Genomic DNA, 27,372 nt, shown 5'->3' on the forward strand with positions numbered 1-27,372 from the left:
AGCAGGAAGCGCGGGGCGGGCGGGCCCTGCGGCCCCCAGGGACCCGGACAGTCCCGGGGAGACGCGGGCAGAAGCGCGCGGCGAGGCGCAAACCCGGACAGGTGCTCCGGCTCTGGGCCGCGCGGCCACGCGCCCTCCTGGGCGTGGACGCGGGAGTGGGAGGGGGGGACCCGGCGAGGCGCGGGCCGCCCGCCGACAGGAAGAGTACCGAAGGCCTCAGCGTCTCGGGGGGCGCTGGCCGGAGCAGCGCGGGGCCCGGTGGGTGCCTGCCATACCTGCCGCCAGCGGGTCCGCCTCCTCGTCTGCCTCCGGCTCAGCCGCTGCAGCTGCTGGCGCCGCGGGTATCGGGTCCATCGCGCCGCCAGTCATGTGAGTGCGCGCCACGTGACTTCCTCCGCGCCCGCCAGGGCTCTGGCTGGCCTCGCCCCGCCCACACCCGGGCCTACCACGCCCACTCCCAGCTTATCCCCGCCCTCCAGGGCCTGCCGCGCCCACGCCCGACCTCGCCACGCCCACTCCCGTCCTCGCCTCGCCTCGCCCCGCCCCGCCCCGTCCCGCCCACTCCCGGGTAGGGCAGGTGGCGCGGTCCGGTTGCGCGCTCAGCCTTCCCGCGTCCGCCGCTCTAGCCCGCCTGTTCGCTGCCGGCACCCTCGCCCACTCGTTCAGTCCCCACCTGCCCTCACTCAGGCAACCCACTCAGTCATTCATTCATTTATTCACACGCGCACCCTCTCGTCCGCCCACTCGTTCACCCGCTCATTCATTCACCCACTAGCTCATTCGCTCATTTACCCACCTCGTCATTCAGTCGTTCGTTCACTTACCACCCTCTTACTCACTCACTCACTGGCTCACTCGCTCAGGTCTCCTGCCTGTCGCCTGGAGGCCAGGCGGGCCCTGTGCTGGGTGCTGAGGATACAAAGATGCATTTGGTACCTTCCCCGTCTGGAGGACGACGGGCGACCCGAATGGATCCAGTGTCCTGACTTCCGAAACAAGGCTGTGGGAGCGCCGTACAAGAGGGTTCCTCCGGCCCTGCCGGGGTGAAGGGATCCCAGGATGAGTAGAGCCTGAGCTGAGGCTGGAGGAATGAGGAATTCAGCAGGAGGAGGAAGTGGGTCCCCGCAGGCACGAAGGCCCCGAGGCATCACACAGCTGCAAACGCTGTGGTCTTCCCGAGGCTAAAAGTGGGAGCAGAAGAGGAAGCTGGAGCGATTGGTAGGGCTCCATTAGGGAGGGCCTGGTTTCAAAAGTAAGGACCTTGGACCTCCTAAAACTGGGACACCTATAAACACCCAGGGAGTTGGTAACAGCGATCAAGAGCCCAGGGTCCCTGTCAGGGTCCTAGGAGGGGCCCCAGTCTCCCCTGTTAGTTAGTTCTCCTTGCTATAGCTACCGGACCTCTTTGTGGGCTGGCACCAACAACGATCCTCTGCCCCAGCACAAGTGAAGAAGCGGTGTACCTCTGCCACAGGTGGGCATACAGCAGCTTCCCCAGGCCACAGCGGGATGCCGTTTCCTCCTGCCACCATGGGCTTCCTTTAGGCTGGTTTTGCATCGAATGCTGTGCTGGGCACTTTCCCCCCTCCCAAGACTGGGACACACACATTCCCCCACCCTCCCACCCCCCGCCTCCGTCTAACTTCCTGGCATTATTTATACATATCTCTGTCCCCTGCTAGACTAGAAGATCTTTATTAAATGTTTAAACATTCACTGCACCTTGAAAACTGTGAAGCATTAAACAAGTGTAAAGTCAGACATTACTCAAGAATAACAGCACATGACATTTATTATTTTACTTTAACACCCCTGACATATGGTCACACAGCCTCCAGTTCAGTGGTCCTGCATCTCGGCGGCACTCATCCCCTGGGGAGCATTCAAATATACTCTGCCTGAAGCCCACCCCCAGGAGTTCTGATTTAATTGGTCTCGGGTATGGCCCGGACACGGGATTTTTTTTTTTTTAAAGTTCCCTGGATGGTGCTAAGGTGCAGCCCAGGTGGAAGACCACTGCTCTAAGTTGAACGTTTGTTTTATTCTCACAAACATTTCCTGAGCATTTGCTAGGTATGGAATTTTTTACGGCATGAGAGAGGAGAGTAAGGGACGCCACACAGGGATAACCAGGAGACATCCCCACCCTCCAAAGTTCCTGCTGGCATTGAATGGAGAAGCAGAACACAGCAGGATTCTCACACCACACAGAGTGCAGTGGGTGTTGGGGCTGGAAACATGGGTGCTGTGGAAGGAAAAATGAACCACTGGTTCCGACGCGACAGGTTGTGAATGCCTCCAGAAGAGGGAGTTCAGTCCTTACGAGCTGTGGGCTACACTGCCAGATATCTCTAACGGTAAGAGAGCGCTTGGGAAGCATGCACTGAAATATGCCTGCCTGTAACTTCTTTAGATCCTCGCCAGAGAAGCCTAATCCTTATACTATTTCTGTTTCGTTCAGGAAATGGTAAATAGAAAACGGAATTTCTGATTTTTAAAATAAATTTATTTATTCATTTATTTATTTATGGCTGCGTTGGGTCTTCGTTGCTGTGCGTGGGCTTTCTCTAGTTGTGGCGAGCGGGGGCTACTCTTCGTTGCGGTGCGCAGGCTTCTCATTGCTGTGGCTTCTCTTGTTGCAGAGCACGGGCTCTAGGCACGTGGGCTTCGGTAGTTGTGGCTCGCAGGCTCTAGAGCGCAGGCTCAGTAGTTGTGGCGCATGGGCTTAGTTGCTCCGTGGCATGTGGGATCCTCCTGGACCAGGGCTGGAACCCGTGTTCCCTGCATTGGCAGGCAGATTCTTAACCACTGCGCCACCAGGGGAGCCAGGAATTTCTGATTTTTAAAACCCTTTGATTAGTGGCAAGAATCCAATTACATTAAGACTGTTAATGTTTTTGCAGTCACTTTTATTGCTTTCCATTCAGGAAAATGAGGACTCTGTAAGCAAACTGACAGAACTCGGAATGCAGAGCACTGAAGTTGGGGCGCACTACACAGGGAGTCATGCCGAAAGGGGCTACCATCAGTTATCCTACAAAAATGCAAGCATTTCCAAGTCCTACTAAGGACGCTTCAAAAGAGTTACTAAATGCTTTGAGGAGTATATCCTAGAAATATTAACAGTAGTTCACATGTTAGTCAGGAGAGGCTCAATCATGCTGCAGTAACAAGCTCAAATCTCAGAGGCCTGAAACAACGAAGGTTTATGTTCATCCTCGTCAGCCCGAAACCCGGGATAAGGGGGCAGCCACCATCTGGAATTTCTGCCATCCTGATGAAGGGAAAGTACTCTGGAGCATTTAACTGCTCTGGCCCAGAAGTGACACACAATGCTTCTACTCAAAGTTCATTGGCCAGAACTTGTGTCATGGCTCTAGCGAGCCACAAGTGGGACACTACCATGTCCCCGGAAGACAGAAAGCCGGGAATGTCTGCAGCACTGAATACTAAGCACACTGACCTTTACTGAATGTGCCTGCTATGTACTGAGCACTCTTATACATGCTTTTGCTTCAGAAACGCATCAACTCCTCACGATAAATCTAGGAAATGGTAGTATGATTATCTCCAGTCCAGCCAGAGAACTTCAACACACTAAGACCCCAGAGCGAGGTGACAGAAGGTCTGGGATTCAGATCCACGCTGTCTGGTACCAGAGACCATCCCCATAGCCCCGGTGGCATTTCCCCTGTGCTATAAAGCTAGCAATTTATCTTCAAAGTCTTAATCAGGAAATTCTGGTCCACCCATAACCTCTCATTTATTTATTTATTTATGGCTGCGCTGGGTCTTTGTCGCTGCGCGCAGGCTTTCTCTAGTTGCGGTGAGCGGGGGCCACTCTTCGTTGTGGTGTGCAGGCTTCTCATCGCGGTGGCTTCTCTTGTTGCGGAGCACGGGGTCTAGGCGTGCGGGCTTCAGTAGTTGTGGCGTGCAGGCTTCAGTAGTTATGGCTCGCGGGCTCTAGAGCACAGGCTCAGTAGTTGTGGCACACGGGCTTAGCTGCTCCACGGCATGTAGGATCTTCCTGGACCAGGGCTCGAACCTGTGTCCCCTGCATTGGCAGGCGGATTCTTAACCACTGCGCCACCAGGGAAGTCCCTACCCATAACCTCTTGTTTTAGGAGGCTTGGTAGGAAAGCTGCTTATGGCTCTGTAAATCATACTGTGGGGAAGGGGAAGGACTCTAAAAGCAGAAAAAAATATAATAATTTCATTAATAATATCAAGGGACTTCCCTGGTGGTCCAGTGGTTAAGACTCCGCACTTCCATTACAGGGGGCACAGGTTCAATCCCTGCTGGGAGAACTGAGATCCCACACGCCATGGCCAATAAATTAATTAATTAATTAATAATATCAATAGTCCCAAACTTTATTTTGGTTTTTGGCCGTGCCACACGGCATGCGGGATCTTAGTTCCCTGACCAGGGATCGAACCCGTGCCCCCCACAGTGGAAGCATGGAGTCCCAACCACTGGACCACCAGGGAAGTCCCCCAAACATTTTTTTACCACTTACTATGTTACAGGCAGTGTGCTAAGTGCTGAACCAGTATCATCTCATTTAATACTGTGAAGACCATGAAATCAAATCCTCCTGTGACACTATGAGTTACCTTCTCAGGCAGTACCTCTCAAATATCCATTCTAAAATTCCTACCTGGAGTAAAGGGATTTGCTCCCATCCTTCATGAGCCCCAGGAAGCTTTAAATATCTCAAACATGTTGGCTGTCCGAATTAGACTTTGGACAAGCTACTTGACTTCCTTCAGTTTGCTCACCTGTAAAATGGATATATCAATATTACTTGCTCCAAAGAGCTGTCCCTCAAAGGTAAAGTTCTAAATCAGACACTTCTTATGATGATCTGAACTGATGCAAAAGTATATTCACCCTCTTCCCCAAACATACAGAAATGCTAGGTAACATTTTACCCCCAAAACTGTTTTTAATACGTAGTTACAGTCAAAAGCAAGAAAAGGTGCCAGATACAGGGGGAACTTGAAGTTACAGGGATGAACAAAAGCAGAAGCAAGCAACCCACAGGGCTTTCAGAAATAATAAAGGGCTTAGGAACTCGGGTTAAAGCAATAGGAGAGGGAGGCTTAGGTCCCAGCAAGGCTGGGAATGGACCTGAACTTCCTAGATAAAATCAGCATTAATGAAGGGATAACCTACCAGCCTTCAGAAGCAGCTTGGAATCTGGCTGTCCACAGTGGACCAAGAGTGGGAAAAGGAATAACCCTTGAGGAAAACCCACTCCTAGACATTTACCCAAGAGAAATAAAAGCATATGTCCACCAAAAAAGGCTCATTCCTAGAAGCCACATTCAAATAGCTGAAAACTGGAAATAACCCAAACGTCTATTAACAACAGACTGGATGAACACATTGCTATAGTCAAATAATAGATTGCAACGCTGCAATGAAAAAGTACAAAATACTGATACGGGTGGCGGGAAGTGGGGTATTGCTATAACAAATATCCAAAAATGTGGAATTGGCTTTGGAATTAGGTAAAGACTGGAAGAATTTTGAGAAGTGTCATAGAAGATGCCTTGATTGCCTTGAACAGACTGTTACTAGGCGTATGGATATTAACTGTGGTATAGAAAACCTACATCACTTTAGATGGTGGTACCTAAATTGTCATAAACAGACTGTTGGTAGCAATATAGACATCAAAGTCACCTCTGGGGCTTCCCTGGTGGCACAGTGGTTGAGAGTCCGCCTGCCGATGCAGGGGACATGGGTTCGTGCCCCGGTCCAGGAGGATCCCACATGCCGCGGAGTGGCAGGGCCTGTGAGCCACGACCGCTGAGCCTGCGCGTCCGGGAGCCTGTGCTCCGCAGAGGGAGAGGCTGCAACAGGGAGAGGCCGGCGTACTGCAAAAAAAAAAAAAAAAAAAAAACATACTGCAAAAAAAAAAAAAAAAAAAAACAACGTCACCTCCACGGAGGGCTCAGAAGGAAATGAGGAACATGTTGTTGGAAACTGTATGAAAAAGGGATCTTGCTATATAGTGACAGAAAGCTTAGCTAGATTGTATCCTACAGTTATACGAAAAAGAACCTATTTAGATTGCAAAAGATGGCGAAATTAGGACACTCACTGTCAGGAAAGCTGCTTTGGGGAGGAAGCCAAACGTGTGGCTGAACAGCGTTTTCCTGGTGCCCAGAGAGGAACAAAAGGGCACCACCTGTGGTGACACAGAGGGCTCTTTGAAGAGAGTAGGTGTGTGCCACCTCTGGAGAAGCAAAAAACAGAGATGGAATTATTCAGGGAAGACCTGCGGATGAGACCTGTGAACGACGTACATGGGAGATCCATAGGTTTTTGAGCATGTTATATCAGCAGAAACACTGCCAGCTTGGACTGACAGGGACAGAGAAAGATGAAATGAAAGAAGGCTGTCTGACCCTCAAAATTCTATAGGCAGGAAACAACCTCATACTACTACTCAGCTGCAAGCATGTGCTACCCTGGATGGAAAAGGAAGAAGATTCAGGGTGGAGCTGCGGGCCCAGAGGACAGAACGTTAAGCCACAGAGGATAATTCCTTGAAACCTAACTGAGGGAATTCCCTGGCGGTCCAGTGGTCAGGACTGTGCTTTCACTGCCGAGGGCCGGGTTCCATCCCTGGTCTGGGAACTAACGCCTCACAAGTTGTTCGGTCAAAAACAAAAATATTAAAAAAGAATAAAAGAAACCTAATTGAGTTTGCCTCACTGGATTTCAAAATTGCTTGAGACTGCAATTTCTTTTTCCTTCCATTTTCTCCCTTTTTGAATGGGAATGTCTATAACTGTTACCCCATACCTATCTCACTATTGTATTTTGGGATTAGATCATTTATTTTCTAAGTGTACTGATGAAGAGGAATTTTGCCTCGGGGTGAATCATACATAGAGTCAAACCCATGCCTGATTTACAGTATTCGGATGATGAGATCTGTGACTTGTGAGCTAATGAGATTTAGATGAGATTCTGGACTTTGAGTTGATGCTATAAAGGGTTGAGATTTTGGAGGATGTTGGGATGGGATGAATGTAGTCTGCATATTGGATGGACGTGAATCTTTGGGGGGCAGAGGATGGACTGTGATAGATGGGATAATAACCCCTCAAAGAATAATGCCCCCTCAAAGAGGTTCTAATCTCAGAACCTGTGGATATGATACCTTACATGGAAAAGGGGACTTTGCAGATGTGTACAGTTAAGGATCTTGAGATGGGAAGAGTGCCCTGAATGATCTGGGCGGGTTCAATGTAATTACGAGGGTGCTGCACAAAAGGAATTGTCAAAGACGGTCAAAGTTAGGGACAAGGCCATGTGCTGTTGAAAGCAGAAAGTCAAGGAAATGCATCCATCAGCCACGGAATGCCAGTAGCCTCTACAAGCTGGAAGAGGCAAGGAATGGATTCTCCACCGGAGCCTCCAAAAGGAGCCCGTCCCACCCACACCTAGATTTTAACCCTGTTAGGTCTCATTTCAGACTTGTTACCTTCAGACCTGCAGGCAGTACATTTTTGTCGTTACAAGCCATTAAATTCGTGGCACTTAATGCCATTGAACTGTACACCTAAAAAATGGTTACTGGGACTTTCCATGTGGCGCAGTGGATAAGAATCCGCCTGCCAATGCAGGGGACACGGGTTCAAGCCCTGGTCCGGGAAGATCCCACATGCCGCGGAGCAACTAAGCCCATGCACCACAACTACTGAGCCTGTACTCTAGAGTCTGCGAGCCACAACTACTGAGCCCCTGTGCCACAACTACTGAAGCCTGCGGGCCTAGAGCCCATGCTCCACAACAAGAGAAGCCACCGCAATGAGAAGCCTGTGCACCGCAACAAAGAGTAGCCCCCGCTCGCCGCAACTGGAGAAAGCCCGTGCAGAGCAATGAAGACCCAACACAGCCAAAAATAATTAAAATTAAATCTTTTCCTTTTGAGGTACGCGGGCCTCTCACTGTTGTGGCCTCTCCCGTTGCGGAGCACAGGCTCCGGACGCGCAGGCTCAGCGGCCATGGCTCACGGGCCCAGCCGCTCCGCGGCATGTGGGATCCTCCCGGACTGGGGCACGAACCCATGTCCCCTGCATCGGCAGGCAGACTCTCAATCACTGTGCCACCAGGGAAGCCCCTAAAATTAAATCTTAAAAAAAAAAAAAGGCTACTGTTATGTGTATTTTACCACAATTAAAAAAAAAAACAAACCTTCCTCACAAAGAAAACTCCTGGTCCAGATGGCTTCTCTAGTGAATTCTATTGAACTTCTAAAGGAAAAAATAATAGCAATCAAATGCAAGCAGAGCATATGCCAGGAATGTAACGTTGGTTTAATTATTTGAAAAATCAGTGTAACTCACCATTTCAAAAGAACCATATGATCATCTCATATGCAGAAAATATAAATTGCAGAAAAAGATAAATAATGCAGGAAAACTTTGACAAAATTTAATACCCATTCATGATTATAACTCTGCAAACTAGGATGATAAGGAAAACTTCTGCAGCCTGACAAACAGCATCTCTGAAAGTCTAATGCTGACTTCACACCTAAAGTGACAGACTGAACATTCTCCCCCTAGGATTAGCAATAAAACAAGATGTCCACTCTCCCTTCTACTCAACGTTGACTGGAAGTCCCAGCCTGTGAAGCGGGCAGGGAAAAAAAGGCATAAAGATTGGAAAGGAAGGTGCATATGCAAATACATGAAAAATGCTAAGAAAACCCAGCTAGAACTAGAATAAGTGAATTTACCACAGTTGCAGGATGCAACACCAATACACATATATCAACTGTATTTCTAGACAGTAGCAACAAACAAACGGAAAATTTGAAAACAAAACCGTTTCCCCAGTTCATCTAAACTCATTGAGTAGAGAAAAACAAGAGTGAACCCTAAGGCAAACCACTGACTTTGAGTGATTATGATATGTCGATGTAGGTTCATTCCTGGTAATACAGGCACCACTCTGGTGAGTGATGATAAAATGGGGGAAGCAATGCATATGCAGGGGGAGGGGGTATATGGGGAATTCTCTGAAGCTCCCTCTCAACTTTGTTGTGAACCTTAAACTTCCCTTTAAAAAGTCTTAAAAAAAATTAACTATTTCTCCAAACTCTTTCTGTAAAAGTCTGATATCAAAATAAGACAAAGACGGGCTTCCCTGGTGGCGCAGTGGTTGAGAGTCCGCCCGCCGATGCAGGGGACACGGGTTCGTGCCCCGGTCCGGAAGGATCCCACATGCCGCGGAACGGCTGGGCCCGTGAGCCATGGCTGCTGAGCCTGCGCGTCCGGAGACTGTGCTCCACAACGGGAGAGGCCACAACAGTGAGAGGCCTGAGTAACGCAAAAAATAATAAGACAAAGACATTAAAAGAAAAATACCTTAATACCAAAATCAGACAAGTACATCCCAAGAAAACTACAGATAATATTCTTCATGAACACAGACACAGAAAACCTTAGCAAAATACAAGCAAATCCAATCCAGTAAAACATAAAAAGTATTGTGACCAAGTGAAATGCGAGTTTGGTTTAACGTTTTAAATCAGTCCAGGTCATTCACCACATGTATTTGTTTCCTGGGGCTGCCCTAACAGAGCACCACAATCCGTGTGGCTTTCAACAACAGAAATATTTTGCCTCACAGTTCGGGAGGCTTGAAGTCTGAAGTCACGTTGTTGGTGGCCAGGGTCCCTCTGAAACTTGTTAGAGGAGCAGACTTCCTTGCACTTTCCAGCTTCTGGTGTTTGCCGACAGTCCTTGGTGTTCCTCAGCTTGTAGACACATCACGTGGCTGTCTTCACAAGGCATGTTCTTTTTCTTATAGTGACATCAGTCATGTTGGAGTAGGGCCCACCCTCATGACCTCATCTTAACTTGATTACTTCTGCAAAGATCCTATTTCCAAATAAGGTCACATTCCTAGGTCCTGAGAGTCAGGACTTCCACATGTCTTTTTTGGGAACACAGTTCAACCGGTAACACCATACTCACAGAGCAAAGGAGAAAATCCATATGACCATTTCAATAATATTCACAAAAAGCACTGGAAAAACGTCAGCATCCATTCATTATAAAACTCTTGGCAAACTAGCAGTTGAAGGGAACTTCCTCAACCTCATAAAGGTATCTTCAGAAAACCAAGAGCTAGCCATCCGGGGCAGGATGATAAAATACTGAATGTTTTCAATGTTTGGATTGAAATATTAAATGCTTGGGAAGAACACCACCACGCACACTCCCACTGTTCACATTCAACCCCGTGCTGGAGGTCTAGCCAGTGCACAGTGAAGCAAGAAACAAGAAAAAACGCATACAGATAGGAAAGAATCTGCTCATTAAAAATATGGTAATGTGGGCTTCCCTGGTGGCGCAGTGGTTGAGAGTCCACCTGCCGATGCAGGGGACACGGGTTCGTGCCCCGGTCCGGGAGGATCCCACATGCCGCGGAGCGGCTGGGCCCATGGGCCATGGCTGCTGAGCCTGCGCGTCCGGAGCCTGTGCTCCGCAACGGGAGAGGCCACGACAGTGAGAGGCCCGCGTACCGCCAAAAAAAAAAAAAAAAAAATACGGTAATGTACATAGTAAATTCTCTAGAATCCAGAAAGGTTACTAGAGCTAGTAACTAAATTAGCAAGGTTGCAAGATACAACATCAAATATAAATATCTATTATATTTCTATATGCTAGCAATGTACAACTGGAAAATAAACTTTTTTAAAATACCACTAATATACAAAATGGAAATATGTAGGGATAAATTTTTAAAGATATGGGCAAAACCTCTAAGATGAAAATTATAAAACATTGCTGAGGGTAACCAAAGAAGACCTAAATGCTTACCTTGACATATTGTCAGGATGTCAGTTCTTCCCAAATTGATGTATAGCCTCAATGGAGTTCCAATCATAATCCTAGTGTGCTTTGTTCATAGAAATGTATATGCTAATTACAAAATGTATATGGAAAAGCAAAGTAAGATAATCAACACAATTTTTAAAAAGAACAAAGTTAGAGGCCTCTCACTGACCGATTTCAAGGTTTCTATAAAGCTACAGTAATCAAAGTAATGTGATATTGTCATAAAGAAATGCAAATAGATCAGTGCAACAACACAGAGAGCCCAGAACTTAACCCACTCGTATACGGTCAATTGATTTTTTTTAAATTATTATTTATTTATTTGGCTGCACTGGGTCTTAGTTGTGGCAGGCAGGCTCCTTAGTTGTGGCAGGTGGGCTCCTTAGTTGCAGCTCAAGGGCTCCTTAATTGTGGCTCATGGGCTCCTTTATTGTGGCATGTGAACTCTTAGTTGAGGCATGCATGTGGGATCTAGTTCCCTGACCAGGGATCAAACCCAGGCCTCCTGCACTGGGAGTGTGGAGTCTTAACTACTGTGCCACCAGGGAAGTCCCTGGTCAATTGATTTTTTTTAAATATTTATTTATTTATTATTTATTTGGTTGCACTGGGTCTTAGTCATGGCGGGCAGGCTCCTTAGTTGCGGCACGTGGGCTCCTTTGTTGTGGCATATGAACTCTTAGTTGCAGCATATGGGATCTAGTTCCCTGACCAGGGATCAAACCCAGGCCTCCTGCATTGGGAGAGTGGAGTCTTAACCACTGCGCCACCAGGGAAGTCCCTGGTCAGTTGATTTTCAATAAAGCTGCCGAGGTAATTCAATGGGAAAAAGAGTAGTCTTTTTTATTTTTTCTTCCAGTTTATTGAAATATAATTGACATACAGCACTGTATAGGTTTAAGGTGTACAGGATAATGATCTGACTTACACACATCAGGAAATGAATACCACAGTAAGATTAGTGAATAGCCATTATCCTATATAAAATTAAAGAAATAGGGAAAAACATTTTTCCTTGTGATGAAAAACCAAAGATTTGAAAAATATCAGGATGGTGGTTGCCTACCATGGAAAAGGGCAGGGGGGGGCTTCCCTGGTGGCGCAGTGGTTGAGAGTCCGCCTGCCGATGCAGGGGACGCGCGTTCGTGCCCCGGTCCGGGAGGATCCCACGTGCCGCGGAGCGGCTGGGCCCGTGAGCCATGGCCACTGAGCCTGCGCGTCCGGAGCCTGTGCTCCACAACGGGAGAGGCCACAACAGTGAGAGGCCCGCGTACCGCAAAAAAAAAAGGAAAGGGCAGGGGGGAATTTTGTGGGGTGATAGAAATGTTCTATCTCAATAAGGGAGTCAGTTACACTGGTGTATGCATTTGTCAAAATCCTTGGACCTCTAATACATAAGCTATGCATGTAGGCTTTACGTAAACTACACCTCAATAAAAATTACTAACAAACTGCTACCCCAAAATCTTCTGTATATGTGGAAACGTAAAATAATATATATATGCAGAAATGTAAAATAATTCATAATGAAATAGATCATTTGGAATTGACAACGAAAGCACTACTTATCTTAGACGTAAACAAGGCAATCAATGTTTAAAGGGAAATGTATCATCTTAAATGCACACGTGAGAAAACGTGAAAGACTGAAAGTTAACTAGCTAAGGAGTCACCTCTAGGTGTTAGAACAGAGTAAACCCCTTTATTACTTAAAAAAAAAGGCAGTAAGAATTTACATCTGCTTCTACTAGGTACCTAGGCAAGCTACCAGTCTGAGATCACTTTGCTTCTGAAGCTTAAGGCTGTGGGCTCCCCAACCTGGGCTACAGATCCCTGTAAGGCAGGGTTACTGCTACATGGCACATGTAGCCACATGGCAGTGTCTCAGGTAAGCCTCCCACATCCCAGCACTATTCTGTATCGAGTTAACCTTCCTTATAACCCCCTGCTATGGTTGGGACAGGCAAATCTAACTTTGCTGCCTCTTACCCTGAGGACATAGCCTTTGGGTCCCGGTTTTAAGGGACAATGGCTTCCTATTATATTCCCAACTTTGTACAGACCCTGGTCTTTACCTTCTTCCATGTATTATGAGGCCATCAGCTGAGCTCCAGTTCACCAGGTTGGCAAATGCCTCTAGCGCTCTTCTTACTTTCCCTCAGATTTTAATTCCTTATTTATAGTGATGATAACTCTTTTATTTGCAGCAAATCTTTACTATCTTGTCAGCTCTTCAATGATTTACTCAGATAGTGTTCTTTTTTAAGTTTTTATTTCTTTAATGTTGTATCTATTTTATTTATTTTTGGCTGCATTGGGTCTTCATTGCTGTGCATGGGCTTTCTCTAGTTGTGGCGAGCGGGGGCTACTCTTTGTTGCAGTGCACGGGCTTCTCACTGCGGTGGCTTCTCTTGTTGCAGAGCACGGGCTCCAGGCACGTCGGCTTCAGTAGCTGTGGCATGCGGACTCAGCAGTTGTGGCGCACGGGCTTAGTTGCTCCGAGGCCTGTGGGATCTTCCCAGACCAGGGCTCGAACCCGTGTCCCCTGCTTTGGCAGGCAGATTCTCAACCACTGCACTGCCAGGGAAGCCCCAGATAGTGCTTTCATTTTATCCAGCATTTTAGTTGTTTTCAGGGGAAGACCTGATCCCAGTCACGCATCTGGCTATATTCTCAAACCAGGGAGGCACTCAGAAAAGCAGAAGTACAAAGAAAACTATAGATAATTTTAAGTGCCAGCATGACGAACCTGCATGATAAAAGATACCATGCGGGAATTCCCTGGCGGTCCAGTGATGAGGGCTCAGCGCTTTCACTGCCGAGGGCGCGGGTTCAATCTCTGGTCAGGGAGCTAAGGTCCTGCAAGCCACATGGCGTGGACCAAAAACAAAAAAAAGACACCAAAAACAAGGTGAAAAGATACAGCACAGCCCAGAATATACATACTTTAACATAGGTAATCGGCTTAAAGATTATAATTCAGAATTTATAAAGAACTCATCCACTTCAACATGGAAAAGACAAACCACCCCGAAGAGGCAAAGGAGACTCACTGAAAAGGAAATCTGAGCGGCCAATAAACATATAAAAGATGTCCACCTTACTGTCGACTGGGTGTGCTAGACATCTGTCATTTTTTGACCATACCGCACCTGCGTCTTCCGCCCCATGTTTGGGGAATCCTCTCCTTTGAGACTGTCCTACCACATGCGGGTAAACTGTCAGACACTCAGCCCCAGCTGCACCCAGCCGCGCTGACGTGAAGCGGGGCCCTGACGCCGAGCGGCCTGCACGATGGTGGTAGCCCACGGCAGCTGCAGCGCCTGCCTCACACAGCGAAGGGGGTGGAGGCTGGGGGCTTCCACCAGCACCCAGGGCTGCTGTCAGTGGTGCTGGGGTGCCAGCTCCGACGTCTGGGACCCCGCGTTGTCTTCATGCTGTCGTCACTGCCAGCTCCTGGCCTGATCTGCACACTTCTGTCTGCTCAGCTTTAAGCCTGGTTTCCCAGCCCTCCTGGAGACTCTAGCTGCTTTTAATAATTTCCTTTTCTGCTTAAATCAGAAATCTACTTATATCAGGGAAATGCAAGTTCAAACAACAGTGAGATAGATACTCCTTCATGCACAGGAGATGAAAAGAAACAGAAATACCCCTACACTGCTGGAGGGAGTGCAAACTGATGTAGATGCTTTGGAGGACAATTTGTTAATGTCTAATAAGTTGGAATGCAGACACCTTAGGACTCTGAGATCCCTCTTCTGGTCATATCCTCTAAACTATCGCTGGGGGTGACAAATGCAAGCCTCTTCACTGCAGAACACACACACACACACGCACACACACACACGCACACACCCCTCCTTTGATATCCACGTGGAATGAATGATAAATTGCAGTATATTCATACAACGCATCAACTAGAGCTGTATGTACCAAGATGGATAGATCTTAAAAACATCATTTGGGGTGAAAAGGGATGTTGCAGAAGGATATGCATAGTATACCACTGGTGTCCATTTAAAGACATAACACACAACAGAAAAGAGGATGGGTAAAATAGGAAATCTGAATAAAATAGGTGAACTGTACCAACGGCTACATCCTGGCTGTGATATTATACCAGTTTGGCATCATTAGGAGAAACTGGGCAAAGTGTTTTAGTTCTTACAACTGCATGTGAATCCACAATTAAATCAATAACAATTGCATTAAAAGATACCAAACAATGTATGTATTACTTATAGATAGATATGTGATGGCTTCTTCTGGGGTGGGGAGCGGGGAGAAGATGAAATTTAGGAGAGACAGAAAGGGGACTTCAAATCTTTTTTTTGTTCCTTAGAAAGAAAAATCTTTTTTTTAAGATAAATCAATTTATTTTTTATTTTATTATTTGTTTTTTGACCGCACCAGGCGGCATGTGGGATTTTAGTTCCCCGACCAGGGATCAAACTTGAGTCCCCTGCATTGGTGGTCCTAACCACTGGACCGCCAGGGAAGTCCCAGAAAGAAAACTCTTGAGGCAAATATGGCAAAATGTTAACATTTAAAAATCTGGATGTAGGTGAACGGGTGTTTATATACTACTCTGTACTTTTCTTTGAGTTAAAAAATGCTGAAAAGATTAAATGAGACAAATTTACAAAGTATTTAAGGTAGTGACTGGCTTGTAGTAGGCACTCTTGATAATTACTGATACCACGAGTCAAGGAGGGGAAGGTTTGTCATAGCTCCAGAGAAGTATCCTTTTCTCAGCTCATCCCCCAGTCCTTCCCTCCTGCTCAGGGTTACAGCATCACAAACTCCACTTTCCAATTCTTATCACCCCCTTCTCAAAGGACCCCAGTGAAAGAATCCACCTCAAAAAAAGGGAGATGGCCCAACACAGTTGAGTGGAGCACGGCCTCTGAGGCCAGGAGGCTGGCTGGACCGCCTCCACCCCGGTGGGGATACCAGCATCCCTGCCTCGGGGGTTGTCCTGGGGACTAAGTGAGCACTTGCTACAGGGCCTGGCAGCTGGGCTCAGTTACCGCAGGACCGGCCAGGACCAAGGCAGACACGCTGCCCGCTCCATGGACCCCACGATCTTGTTTCAAAGTCAGGGTTCCTGACCTAGTTCACAGCTAGGAAGCAGCTCAGAGAAGACGGATAACTCGCCCAAGGTCTCGTGGAGCTGAACACGGACTCTGACTCCTGACTGCGCCCCCATTGGAAGATTAGCCTTGGTGAAGGCGGAGGTGGGCTCTGTCAAGAGATTTGGGGGACCTGGGCCATATGTGACCCTTCGACTCCATCTTTCAGCCCCGTTCAGATACAATACCCTGTTGAAATGACTGCAAAACTCATCTGAGAGAAAAGTGCTTCCTGGGTTTCCCACGAGGTTAGCAACTGAAAAAGGAAACCCCCGTTACCTGGACAGAAAAGGGTGGGCCGAGAGCGCCACCTGCAGGCGACTCGTCTCTCCGCCGACTCGTGTTTTCCCGCGATCCCGACAAATCGCCCCTCCAGCGGGAGCATCAACCTCCCCACCCCTCCCCACGCAGCGCCCACTTCTGGCTTCCCAGGTCTCAGCTCAGACGTGTCCTCTTCAGAGGGCCCTCCGTCTGGGGCTGCCTTCATTCTGCCCCGTCAGCTTCTGTAACGATAAATGCCCTTATATTCCCCACTGCCACGCAACCACTACCCATCTGTCCACTGTCCGTCTCCCCAGCCAGAGTGGCAGCTACGTGCGGGCAGGGAGGGACCTTAACTCAGCAACTCGGGCAGGCCTGCCTCTCGATGAATACTTACTGAATTCACTGCATACAATGTGGTATATATTTTTCCAGTGCCTATACTAATGCTTACTTATTAAATATTTGAAAAAACGAAAATGGGATGTATTGCACATATGATTTTGCTACTTGATGTTCTCCTTTAACAAACGTGCCTTTGACTGAATCTGAAACCCTTATGAGAGGGCGGTCTGCTAACCAGCCCAGCTCCACTCATGCATCCATCCATCCTATTTAGGGAGCACGTACCCCCTCGCCATCCAGCACAGCACACACCAGCCACAGGTAGCTAGTATAACTGGGGAACTGAAGTTTTCATTTTATTTCCTTTAAATCGATTTAAATTTAAAAGCCATACTCGTTCCGCTACTGGAAACCTTTCAAGCATGTTTGGAGCGACTTGGGTATATTAATCTACCTTTTCACCTGTAAATTTTATGGAATCAAAGTACAGATCAGCTATTTCGATGAAAATTCAGTGACTGAACTGAGAAGTGCGGTAAGTAAGGTACAGGGTTGGACTGCCAGGACTTCAAATGAAAAAAAAGAATGTAAAAATACCTCAATGATTTTAATATTAGTTATATGTTAAAGTAATACTATCTGAACACGTTGGGCTAAATGAAATACAGTATTAAAGTTGATTTTACCTATTTTTTTATGCTTCCAAGGTGGTCACTAGACAGTTCTAAACTTATAATACATATATGGCTCACATTGTATTTTTATTGGACAATGCGCTGGGATCTACTCCGTTCTGGGAGTGAGACAGGCCATCACTCAAAATCAAACTTCACGAAAAGGTCAATGTTAACACAAGGAGTTCTCTACATCTCTGCCCAGCCAAGGTATCACAGCCTTTATTTATTAACTTATTAATTCGTTCATTTATTCAATCATTTGTTCTTTCGGCAGACATCTCCAAATGCCGTGTCAAGCCCTAGAGCTCCTAGAAAAAAATTGCTGTGCTTGTTCCCAGTCTTCCCCGAGTTTAGGAGGTTTTCCCATCTTTTTTGTTCACTGGCGTTAACATTTTACCTGACATGCTTCATCACTTGCAATCCTTATTTATACATTTGAGAGTAAGTTGCAAGCATCCCAGCCTTTTACCTCGAAATACTTCTGGATGTAGGATGGTTTATTTATTTACTTAGCTGCTCCAGATCTTAGTTGTGGCACGCATGATCTTTAGTTACGGCATGCGGGATCTTAGGTGAGGAATGCGGGATCTAGTTCCCTGACCAGGGATCAAAAGCGGGCCCCCTGCATTGGAAGCTCGGAGTCTTAACCACTGGCCCACCAGGGAAGTCCCAGGGATGTTCTTTTATATCACCTAGTACAGCTATCAGCTTCAGCAAATTTAACCCTGATAATATATCTGATCTAATCTACTGTTCATATTCCAATGTTGTCAGTTTCACCCATCGACTCAATAATGTCCTTCAAAGCATGTTTCCCTCCAGTACAGGACCCAGCCAAGATCAGGCACTGGAATTAGCTGTCCTGTCTCTCTGATCCCCGAGTCCCCTTGAAGCAGCTATTTCTTTCCCATTTTACAGGTGAGTACACTGTGGCCACAGAAGCATAAAGACCCACCCATCCCAGTCATTCACGGGTTAGTAGCCCAGCTGCTGTAACGTGTCCTGGTCAGCCTCTGGGCTCTGAACGTCCAGAACCGAGCTACAGCCTCTTAACAACGGTATCACGATAAGAATTTCAAATTTACACGCAGCGATGGTAGAAACTTTCTTCTGGAGTCTCCACAGAAAAAAGCTGACCTGGTTACATACCTATCATTGGAAAAAATTTCCCAGCATCTTGTAAAGTTGAAGAGGCCCCTACCCTGGAAGCATCCATTCCAGTCCTAGGTATGTCACTCAGTCTTCAGATAAACGCTTGCACAGGTGTAAGAATGTTCTTAGCAGCACTGTGTGCAACACCGAAAACCTGAAACAACTCACATTTCCACCGACCATTAAAGGATAAAGAAACTAGAATGTAGTCTACAATGGAATGCTATTCAGCAGAGAAAATAATCACCTGTAGCTTTGTACATGAAAATGAATTAATCTTATAAACATAATGGGAAAAGAGTGCAAATTCCAGAATCATACAAATAAGATTGACAAACATGCATTATGTTGTTTGGCAACATATATATATATATACTAAATGTGTATTTTTATATTATATATGTACTAAATATATATGTTTACCATGACTGTTTTTCTTTATAGATTTATAATTTTACTATATATAGTATTTATTCCATATATAAAATATATAATTTATATATACAAATTTTGTATAACATAAAGTATATATTCACTATAGTGTTTTATCTATATTTTCTGTATATTTTACTATATAGTTTACTATATATTTATATATACTATATATTTACTATATATAGTATTTTATCTATATATATTTTATAACCATATCTTGAATACTACAAATATTATAATAGACATACAAAATATATTATTTATATGATAATTTTCTTATTTATATAATAAATACTATATAAAATACTATATAAAGATAAAATATTTTCTATATATAGTAAACTTACACATCTATAAAGAAAGACAAGGACATGAGAAACATAAAATTTATTGCCATTTCTACACAGTTTCAAAATGTTTTAACAATTAGAATCATACCTGTGTGGAATCCCCCAAAGTCAGGCCGCCTGTGGAATTCTAGCACCCTGAGGACCACGGTTTGAGAACCATGGGGCTGGCAGCCATCTAAGATTCTGTCCACTGAGGTTCTGTTCCTTCTAACTCGATAGAAAAATCACAAAGAAAATGCAAATCTGTTCTAAAAACCCAGCTTCTCTCCAAAATGTATACACACACAAAGCAATTCTGCAAACAGAAACTTGGACGGTACCCTGCTGTTTCTCAATTTTCCCTCCTAAATCACTTGCTTTGTTTTTGTTTATTTTCTTTTCCCACCATTTAGGTTCCTCCTCCCCCAAATCTGCAGTGCCTGGGTTGGGGAAAGAGGAGAGGCTGACCTGCAAAGAGGCGTGAGGAAACTTTGGGACCATGACATGCTGAGTCCTGACCGACCACGGGGCCATGGTTTCCTGGACGCAACTGTGTATCTGTCAAAGCTCCTGCAAGCTGTTTGCAGATACGGGGTCCGGAGCCCAGCATGCAGCATGTCCTCATAACCTGGGGTCCCCACCTTGCAGCACTTCAAACACAGCAGTGGGGCTGCCATCCACACAAGACCAACAGGAAGACCTCTCCCTGACTTGCCTGCCTTTTTGATTTGTCTCCTTTCCACCTCATGTTAGAGGAACACGGCATCATTTCCCACATGGACAGCTGACGAGAATAAGCTACGATGGGTGCCGTTCTGCGTTTTCCCCAATACCTCCCTGTCTGTGTTCCTCCAATTTCCTCGGGTCAGCCTTCCACAGCCACGGCCAGGAGCAGGCGTGCCTCTCACCCAAACCCCACAACCACACAAGAGCAGGCTGGCTGGATAAGTGTAGGCGAAATCAGGCCGTCAGAGCTACGAACGAATGCCATGTCCTGGGCACTCACGATGTGCAAATGTCTCAGTTCTTCCTTTTTCTAAATCACGATAAAACTGGTAACAAGCCTCCACTCACTGGCTAAGATGAAATGCAATTTTACATTTTCGGGGCTCTTTGTTTGTTTGTTTTTTCAAGGGCGGTCCTTCAGGCTGTTAAGTTTGGGCCACAGTGCTGGCAAACCCACCCAGGCTGGCCCCTGGCTGGGAGGTGAGGTGAGGAGGCTGGGCCTCTGCTCACACCATTACCAGTCAGTCCACTCCAGCCCAGCAGGGTTCCCGAGACTCTACGCAGGCTGCTAGGCTGCAACAAAGCTGCCCAACGCCCATGAGCCATCCCTCTGGAGAGCCTTCCACCCTGAGACCGCCAAGCGCCAGCCTAGGTCTCTGCTGCCTCATCCACTGCCCTCCAGGCTCAGAGACTGGGCACTCCCAGGTCTGAGCCTCATTCTAAAAACCAGGAGTGAGAGGACAGACAGCAGAAGCAAGAAGAACTACAATCCTGCAGCCTGTGGAACAAAAACCACATTCACAGAAAGACACACAAGATGAAAAGGCAGAGGGCTATGTACCAGATGAAGGAACAAGATAAAACCCCAGAAAAGCAACTAACTGAAGTAGAGATAGGCAACCTTCTAGAAAAAGAATTCAGAATAATGATAGTGAAGATGATCCAGGACCTTAGAAAAAGAATGGGGGCAAAGATCGAGAAGATGCAAGAAATGTTTAACAAAGACCTAGAAAAATTAAAGAACAAACAAACAGAGATGAACAATACAATAACTGAAATGAAACCTATACTAGAAGGAATCAATAGCAGAATAACTGAGGCAGAAGAACGGATAAGTGACCTGGAAGACAGAATGGTGCAATTCACTGCTGCAGAACAGAATAAAGAAAAAAGAATGAAAAGAAATGAAGACAGCCTAAGAGACCTCTGGGACAACGTTAAATGGAACAACATTTGCATTACAGGGGTCCCAGAAGGAGAAGAGAGAGAGAAAGGACCCGAGAAAATATCTGAAGAGATTAGAGTTGAAAACTTCCCTAACATGGGAAAGGAAATAGCCACCCAAGTCCAGGAAGTGCAGAGAGTCCCATACAGGATAAACCCAAGGAGAAACATGCCGAGACGCATAGTAATCAAATTGGCAAAAATTAAAGACAATGAAAAATTATTGAAAGCAGCAAGGGAAAAACGACAAATAACATACAAGGGAACTCTCATAAAGTTAACAGCTGATTTCTCAGCAGAAACTCTACAAGCCAGAAGGGAATGGCATGATATATTTAAAGTGATGAAAGGGAAGAACCTACAACCAAGATTACTCTACCTAGCAAGGATCTCATTCAGATTCAATGGAGAAATGAAAAGCTTTACAGACAAGCGAAAGCTAAGAGAATTCAGCACCACCAAACCAGCTCTACAACAAATGCTAAAGGAACTTCTCTAAGTGGGAAACACAAGAGAAGACAAGGACCTACAAAAACAAACCCAAAACAATTAAGAAAATGGTTATAGGAACATACATATCAATAATTACCTTAAACGTGAATGGATTAAATGCTCCAACCAAAAGACACAGGCTTGCTGAATGGATACAAAAACAACACCCATACATATGCTGTCTACAGAGACCCACTTCAGACCTAGGGACACATTCAGACTGAAAGTGAGGGGATGGAAAAAGATATTCCATGCAAATGGAAATCAAAAGAAAGCTGGAGTAGCAATACTCATATCGATAAAACAGACTTCAAAATAAAGAATGTTACAGGAGACAAGGAAGGACACTACAAAATGATCAACGGATCAATCCAAGAAGAAGATACAACAATTATAAATATATATGCACCCAACATAGTAGCACCTCAATACATAAGGCAACTGCTAACAGCCATAAAGGAGGAAATCGACAGTAACACAATAATAGTGGGAGACTTTAACACCTCACTTACACCAATGGACAGATCATCCAAACAGAAAATAAGGAAACACAAGCTTTAAATGACACAACGGACCAGATAGATTCAACTGATATTTATAGGACATTCCATCCCAAAACAGGAAATTACACTTTCTTCTCAAGTGCACATGGAACATTCTCCAGGATAGATCACATCTTGGGTCACAAATCAAGCCTCAGTAATTTTAGGAAAATTGGGCTTCCCTGGTGGCGCAGTGGTTGAGAGTCCGCCTGCCAATGCAGGGGACACGGGTTCGTGCCCCGGTCCAGGAAGATCCCACATGCCGTGGAGCAGCTGGGCCTGTAAGCCATGGCCGCTAAGCCTGCGTGTCCGGAGCCTGTGCTCCACAACGGGAGAGGCCACAACAGTGAGAGGCCCGCGTACCGCCAAAAAAAAAAAAAAATTAAGAAAATTGAAATCATATCAAGCATCTTTTCTGACCACAGCGCTATGAAATCAGAAATCAATTACAGGGAAAAAAACGTAAAACACAAAAACACATGGAGGCTAAACAATACATTACTAAATAACCAAGAGATCACTGAAGAAATCAAAGAGGAAATCAAAAAATACCTAGAGACAAATGATAAGGAAAACACAACAATCCAAAACCTATGGGATGCAGCAAAAGCAGTTCTAAGAGGGAAGTTTATAGCAATACAAGCCTACCTCAAGAAACAAGAAAAATCTCAAATAAACAATCTAACTTTACACCTAAAGGAACTAGAGAAAGAAGAACAAACAAAATCCAAAGTTAGCAGAAGCAAAGAAATCATAAAGATCAGAGCAGAAATAAATGAAATAGAAACAAAGAAAACAATAGCAAAGATCAATAAAACTAAAAGCTGGTTCTTTGAGAAGATAAACAAAATTGATAAACCATTAGTAGCCAGACTCATCAAGAAAAAGAGGGAGAGGACTCAAATCAATAACATTAGAAATGAAAAAGGAGAAGTTACAACAGACGCTGCAGAAATACAAAGCATCCTAAGAGACTACTACAAGCAGCTCTATGCCAATAAAATGGACAACCTGGAAGAAATGGACAAATTCTTAGAAAGGTATAACCTTCCAAGACTGAACCAGGAAGAAATAGAAAATAGGAACAGACCAATCACAAGTAATGAAATTGAAACTGTGATTAAAAATCTTTCAACATGGGGCTTTCCTGGTGGCGCAGTGGTTAAGAGTCCGCCTGCCGATGCAGGGGATGCGGGTTCGTGTCCCGGTCCGGGAAGATCCCACATGCCGCGGAGCGGCTGGGCCCGTGAGCCATGGCCGCTGAGCCTGCGCGTCCGGAGCCTGTGCTCCGCAACGGGAGAGGCCACAACAGTGAGAGGCCCGCGTACCACAAAAAAAAAAAAAAAAAAAAAATCTTTCAACAAACAAAAAGTCTAGGACCAGATGGCTTCACAGGTGAATTCTATCAAACATTTAGAAGAGCTAACACCCATCCTTCTCAAACTCTTCCAAAAAATTGCACAGGAAGGAACACTCCCAAACTCATTCTATGAGGCCACCATCACCCTGATACCAAAACCAGACAAAGATACTACAAGAAAAGAAAATTAAAGACCAATATCACTGATGACTATAGATGCAAAAATCCTCAACAAAATACTAGCAAACAGAATCCAACAACACATTAAAAGGATCCTACACCATGATCAAGTGGGATTTATCCCAGGGATGCAAGGATTCTTCAATGTATGTAAATCAATCAATGTGTTACACCATATTAACAAACTGAAGAATAAAAACCATGTGATCATCTCAATAGATGCAGAAAAGCTTGTGACAAAATTCAACACCCATTTATGATAAAAACTCTCCAGAAAGTGGGCACAGAGGGAACCTACCTCAACATAATAAAGGCCATATATGACAAACCCACAGCAAACATCATTCTCAATGGTGAAAAACTGAAAGCATTTCCTCTAAGATCAGGAACAAGACAAGGATGTCCACTCTCGCAACTATTATTCAAATTAGTTTTGGAAGTCCTAGCCATGGCAGTCAGAGAAGAAAACAAAATAAAAGGAATACAAATTGGAAAAGAAGAAGTAAAACTGTCACTGTTTGCAGATGACATGATACTATACATAGAGAATCCTAAAGATGCCACCAGGAAACTACTAGAGCTGATCAACGAATTTGGTAAGGTTGCAGGATACAAAATTAATGCACAGAAATCTCTTGCATTCCTATACACTAATGATGAAAAATCTGAAAGAGAAATTAAGGAAACACTCCCATTTACCACTGAAACAAAAAGAATAAAATACCTAGGAATAAACCTACCTAGGGAGACAAAAGACCTGTATGCAGAAAACTATAAGACACTGTTGAAAGAAATTAAAGATGATACCAACAGATGGAGAGATATACCATGTTCTTGGATTGGAAGAAACAAATATTGTGAAAAACAATATAGTGAAAATGACTATACTACCCAAAGCAATCTACAGATTCAACGCAATCCCTATCAAATTACCAATGGCTTTTTTTTTTTTACAGAACTAGAACAAAAAATCTTAAAATTTGTATGTAGACACAAAAGACCCCGAATAACGAAAGCAGTCTTGAGGGAAAACAACAGAGCTGGAGGAATCAGACTCCCTGACTTCAGACTATACTACAAAGCTACAGTAATCAAGACAATATGGTACTGGCACAAAAACAGAAATATAGATCAACGGAACAGGATAGAAAGCCCAGAGATAAACCCATGCACCTATGGTCAACTAATCTATGACAAAGGAGGCAAGAATATACAACAGAGAAAAGACAGTCTCTTCAATAAGTGGTGCTGGGAAAACTGGACAGCTGCATGTAAAAGAATGAAATTAGAACATTCCCTAACACCATACACAAAAATAAACTCAAAATGGATTAGAGATCTAAATGTAAGATTGGACACTATAAAACTCTTCGAGGATAACATAGGAAGAACACTCTTTGACATAAATCACAGCAAGATCTTTTTTGATCCATCTCCTAGAGTAATGGAAATAAAAACAAAAATAAACAAATGGGACCTAATGAAACTTAAAAGCTTTTGCAACGCAAAGGAAACTACAAACAAGACGAAAAGACAACCCTCAGAATAGGAAAAAATATTTGCAAACGAATCAACGGACAAAGGGTTAATCTCCAAAATACATAAACAGCTCATGCAGCTCAATATTAAAAAAACAAACAACCGAATCAAAAAATGGACAGAAGACCTAAATAGACATTTCCGAAGAAGACATACAGATGGCCAAGAAGCACATGAAAAGCTGCTCAACATCACTAACTATTAAGAGAAATGCAAATCAAAATTACAATGAGGTATCACCTCACACCAGTTAGAATGGGCATCATCAGAAAATCTACAAAGAACAAATGCTGGAGAGCGTGTGGAGAAAAGGGAACCCTCTTGCACTGTTGGTGGGAATGTAAATTGATACAGCCACCATGGAGAACAGTATGGAGGTTCCTTAAAAAACTAAAAATAGAATTACCAAATGACCTAGCAATCCCAGTACTGGGCATATACCCAGAGAAAACCGTAATTCAAAAAGACACATGCACCCCAGTGTTCACTGCAGCACTATTTACAATAGCCAGGTCATGGAAGCAACCTAAATGCCCATCAATAGATGAATGGATTAAGAAGATGTGGTATATATATACAATGGAATATTACTCAGCCATAAAAAGGAACGAAGTTGGGTCATTTGTAGAGATGTGGATGAATCTAGAGACTGTCATACAGAATGAAGTAAGTCAGAAAGAGAAAAACAAATATCGCATATTAAGGCATATATGTGGAACCTGGCAGAATGGTACAGATGAACTCGTTTGCAGGGCAGAAATTGAGACACAGATGTAGAGAACAAACGTATGTACACCAAGGGGGGAAAGCAGCAGCAGGGGTGGGGTGGTGTGATGAACTGGGAGACTGGGATTGACATATATACACTGATGGGTATAAACTGGATGACTAATAAGAACCTGCCGTATAAAAAAATAAATAAAATTCAATAATAAAAATAAATAAATAAATAAACAAAAACCAGGAGCATCCTCCACCCTGCAGAACAAGGTTGGCCCTCTTGAAAATACTGCTCATTCTTTTCAGATAAGCCTACAGGAAAATAAAAGCATAATTCATCCACCTGATCTTACTGGACCTCTCCTCTCCCAGGCCTATGAGGTAAATGTTACTACTGTTATTCCCATGTCAGAGATAAGGAAACTGAGGCTTAGAGATGACAAATAAGTTGCCCAAGGTTATCTAGCAACGGAGGCAGTCTCTCCCGCTCACTCAAGTCCCAGGCTGCCCAAAGGGGCAGGGAATGTGGCAGAACATCTTCCTTTTTAATAGTTAGTTTAATAGCCACGTTAATGTAATTGAAACACCAGTAGCCATCAAACTCATGATTTTAGTGGGAACTCTAAATTTGGCCTTAAAATGATTTTAAGTTGTTTTGTTTCTTTTTTTTTCTTTTTTTTTTTGGCCATGTCTCCATCTTAGCTCCCCAACCAGGGATGGAACCCAGGCCCACAGGAATGAAAGTGCCGAGTCCTAACCACTGGGCCGCCGGGGAAGTCCCAAAATGATTTTCTTTGTAAATAGGTTTTTGATGTGTTGAAATAACTTTCTCGGCTCAAGTTGGAGCTGCTCCTGCCAAGGGTGCCATGTCAGTAAACCAAACGTAGATAAGCAGCCCCCATAAATGCTCTGCTTGACCAGAAGTGCAGGATATGCGTCCGCCAAACCCCCATGCCAAGCCAACCCCCGTCTCTACACTTACTTCCTTATTCCTTCTCACCCAAACAAGGTTGACTCTTTGGCCCCATTCAGATCAGGTATTTTCTCTTTTTCTCCTCCTTGTTCTTTATTCTTTATCCTTAGAAAGCGTCCTGCTTTCCGGCCCCATTTTGCGTGGCACCCTGGAGTCTAAAACTCCCACGGAAACTGCCTTTCTGGGCAGAGGACCTGGGGAAAGGTATGCCTGAGGTCTACAGAGTGTGCATGGGGGGAAATATCCATTTTTTCTCTGCTTTTCGTCTCCTGGCTGTGCCCCAAGGGCAGCCCTCGTCACAGAACTGTGCAGTGGCAGGTGGGCAGCTAAAGTTCTGAGGAACCCCATCTTTCTGGCCAGAGCACCAGAAAAGGGGCCCCTGTGAGTCAGAGGACGTGGGGAGAATCCTG

General features: G+C 45.0%; 1 protein-coding gene and 1 long non-coding RNA gene across 5 annotated transcripts in view; both read right to left on the reverse strand.

Annotated features, from left to right (window-relative positions):
• Positions 1-27,372, reverse strand: part of SNX8 (sorting nexin 8) — an 80,207-nt gene that overhangs the window by 41,372 nt on the left and 11,463 nt on the right. For 3 of the 4 annotated variants that reach the window (XM_067705331.1, XM_067705332.1, XM_067705330.1), the window contains one exon: positions 16,287-16,510. In XM_067705331.1, the coding sequence (XP_067561432.1) occupies positions 16,287-16,494 (208 nt within the window). In that variant the 5' untranslated portion in view covers positions 16,495-16,510. Of the gene's footprint in view, positions 1-275; positions 400-16,286; positions 16,511-27,372 lie in introns of those variants that run through there. The other variant, XM_067705333.1, reaches the window with a different exon arrangement.
• Positions 2,485-12,726, reverse strand: LOC137206584 (uncharacterized). The gene is made up of 3 exons (XR_010934700.1): positions 8,561-12,726; positions 4,662-4,782; positions 2,485-4,186 (listed from the first exon to the last, which is right to left on the reverse strand). It is a non-coding gene; the product is annotated as an uncharacterized lncRNA (long non-coding RNA).

The sequence above is a fragment of the Pseudorca crassidens genome, chromosome 15, assembly GCF_039906515.1.
Source record: "Pseudorca crassidens isolate mPseCra1 chromosome 15, mPseCra1.hap1, whole genome shotgun sequence".
NCBI lineage: Eukaryota > Metazoa > Chordata > Mammalia > Artiodactyla > Delphinidae > Pseudorca > Pseudorca crassidens.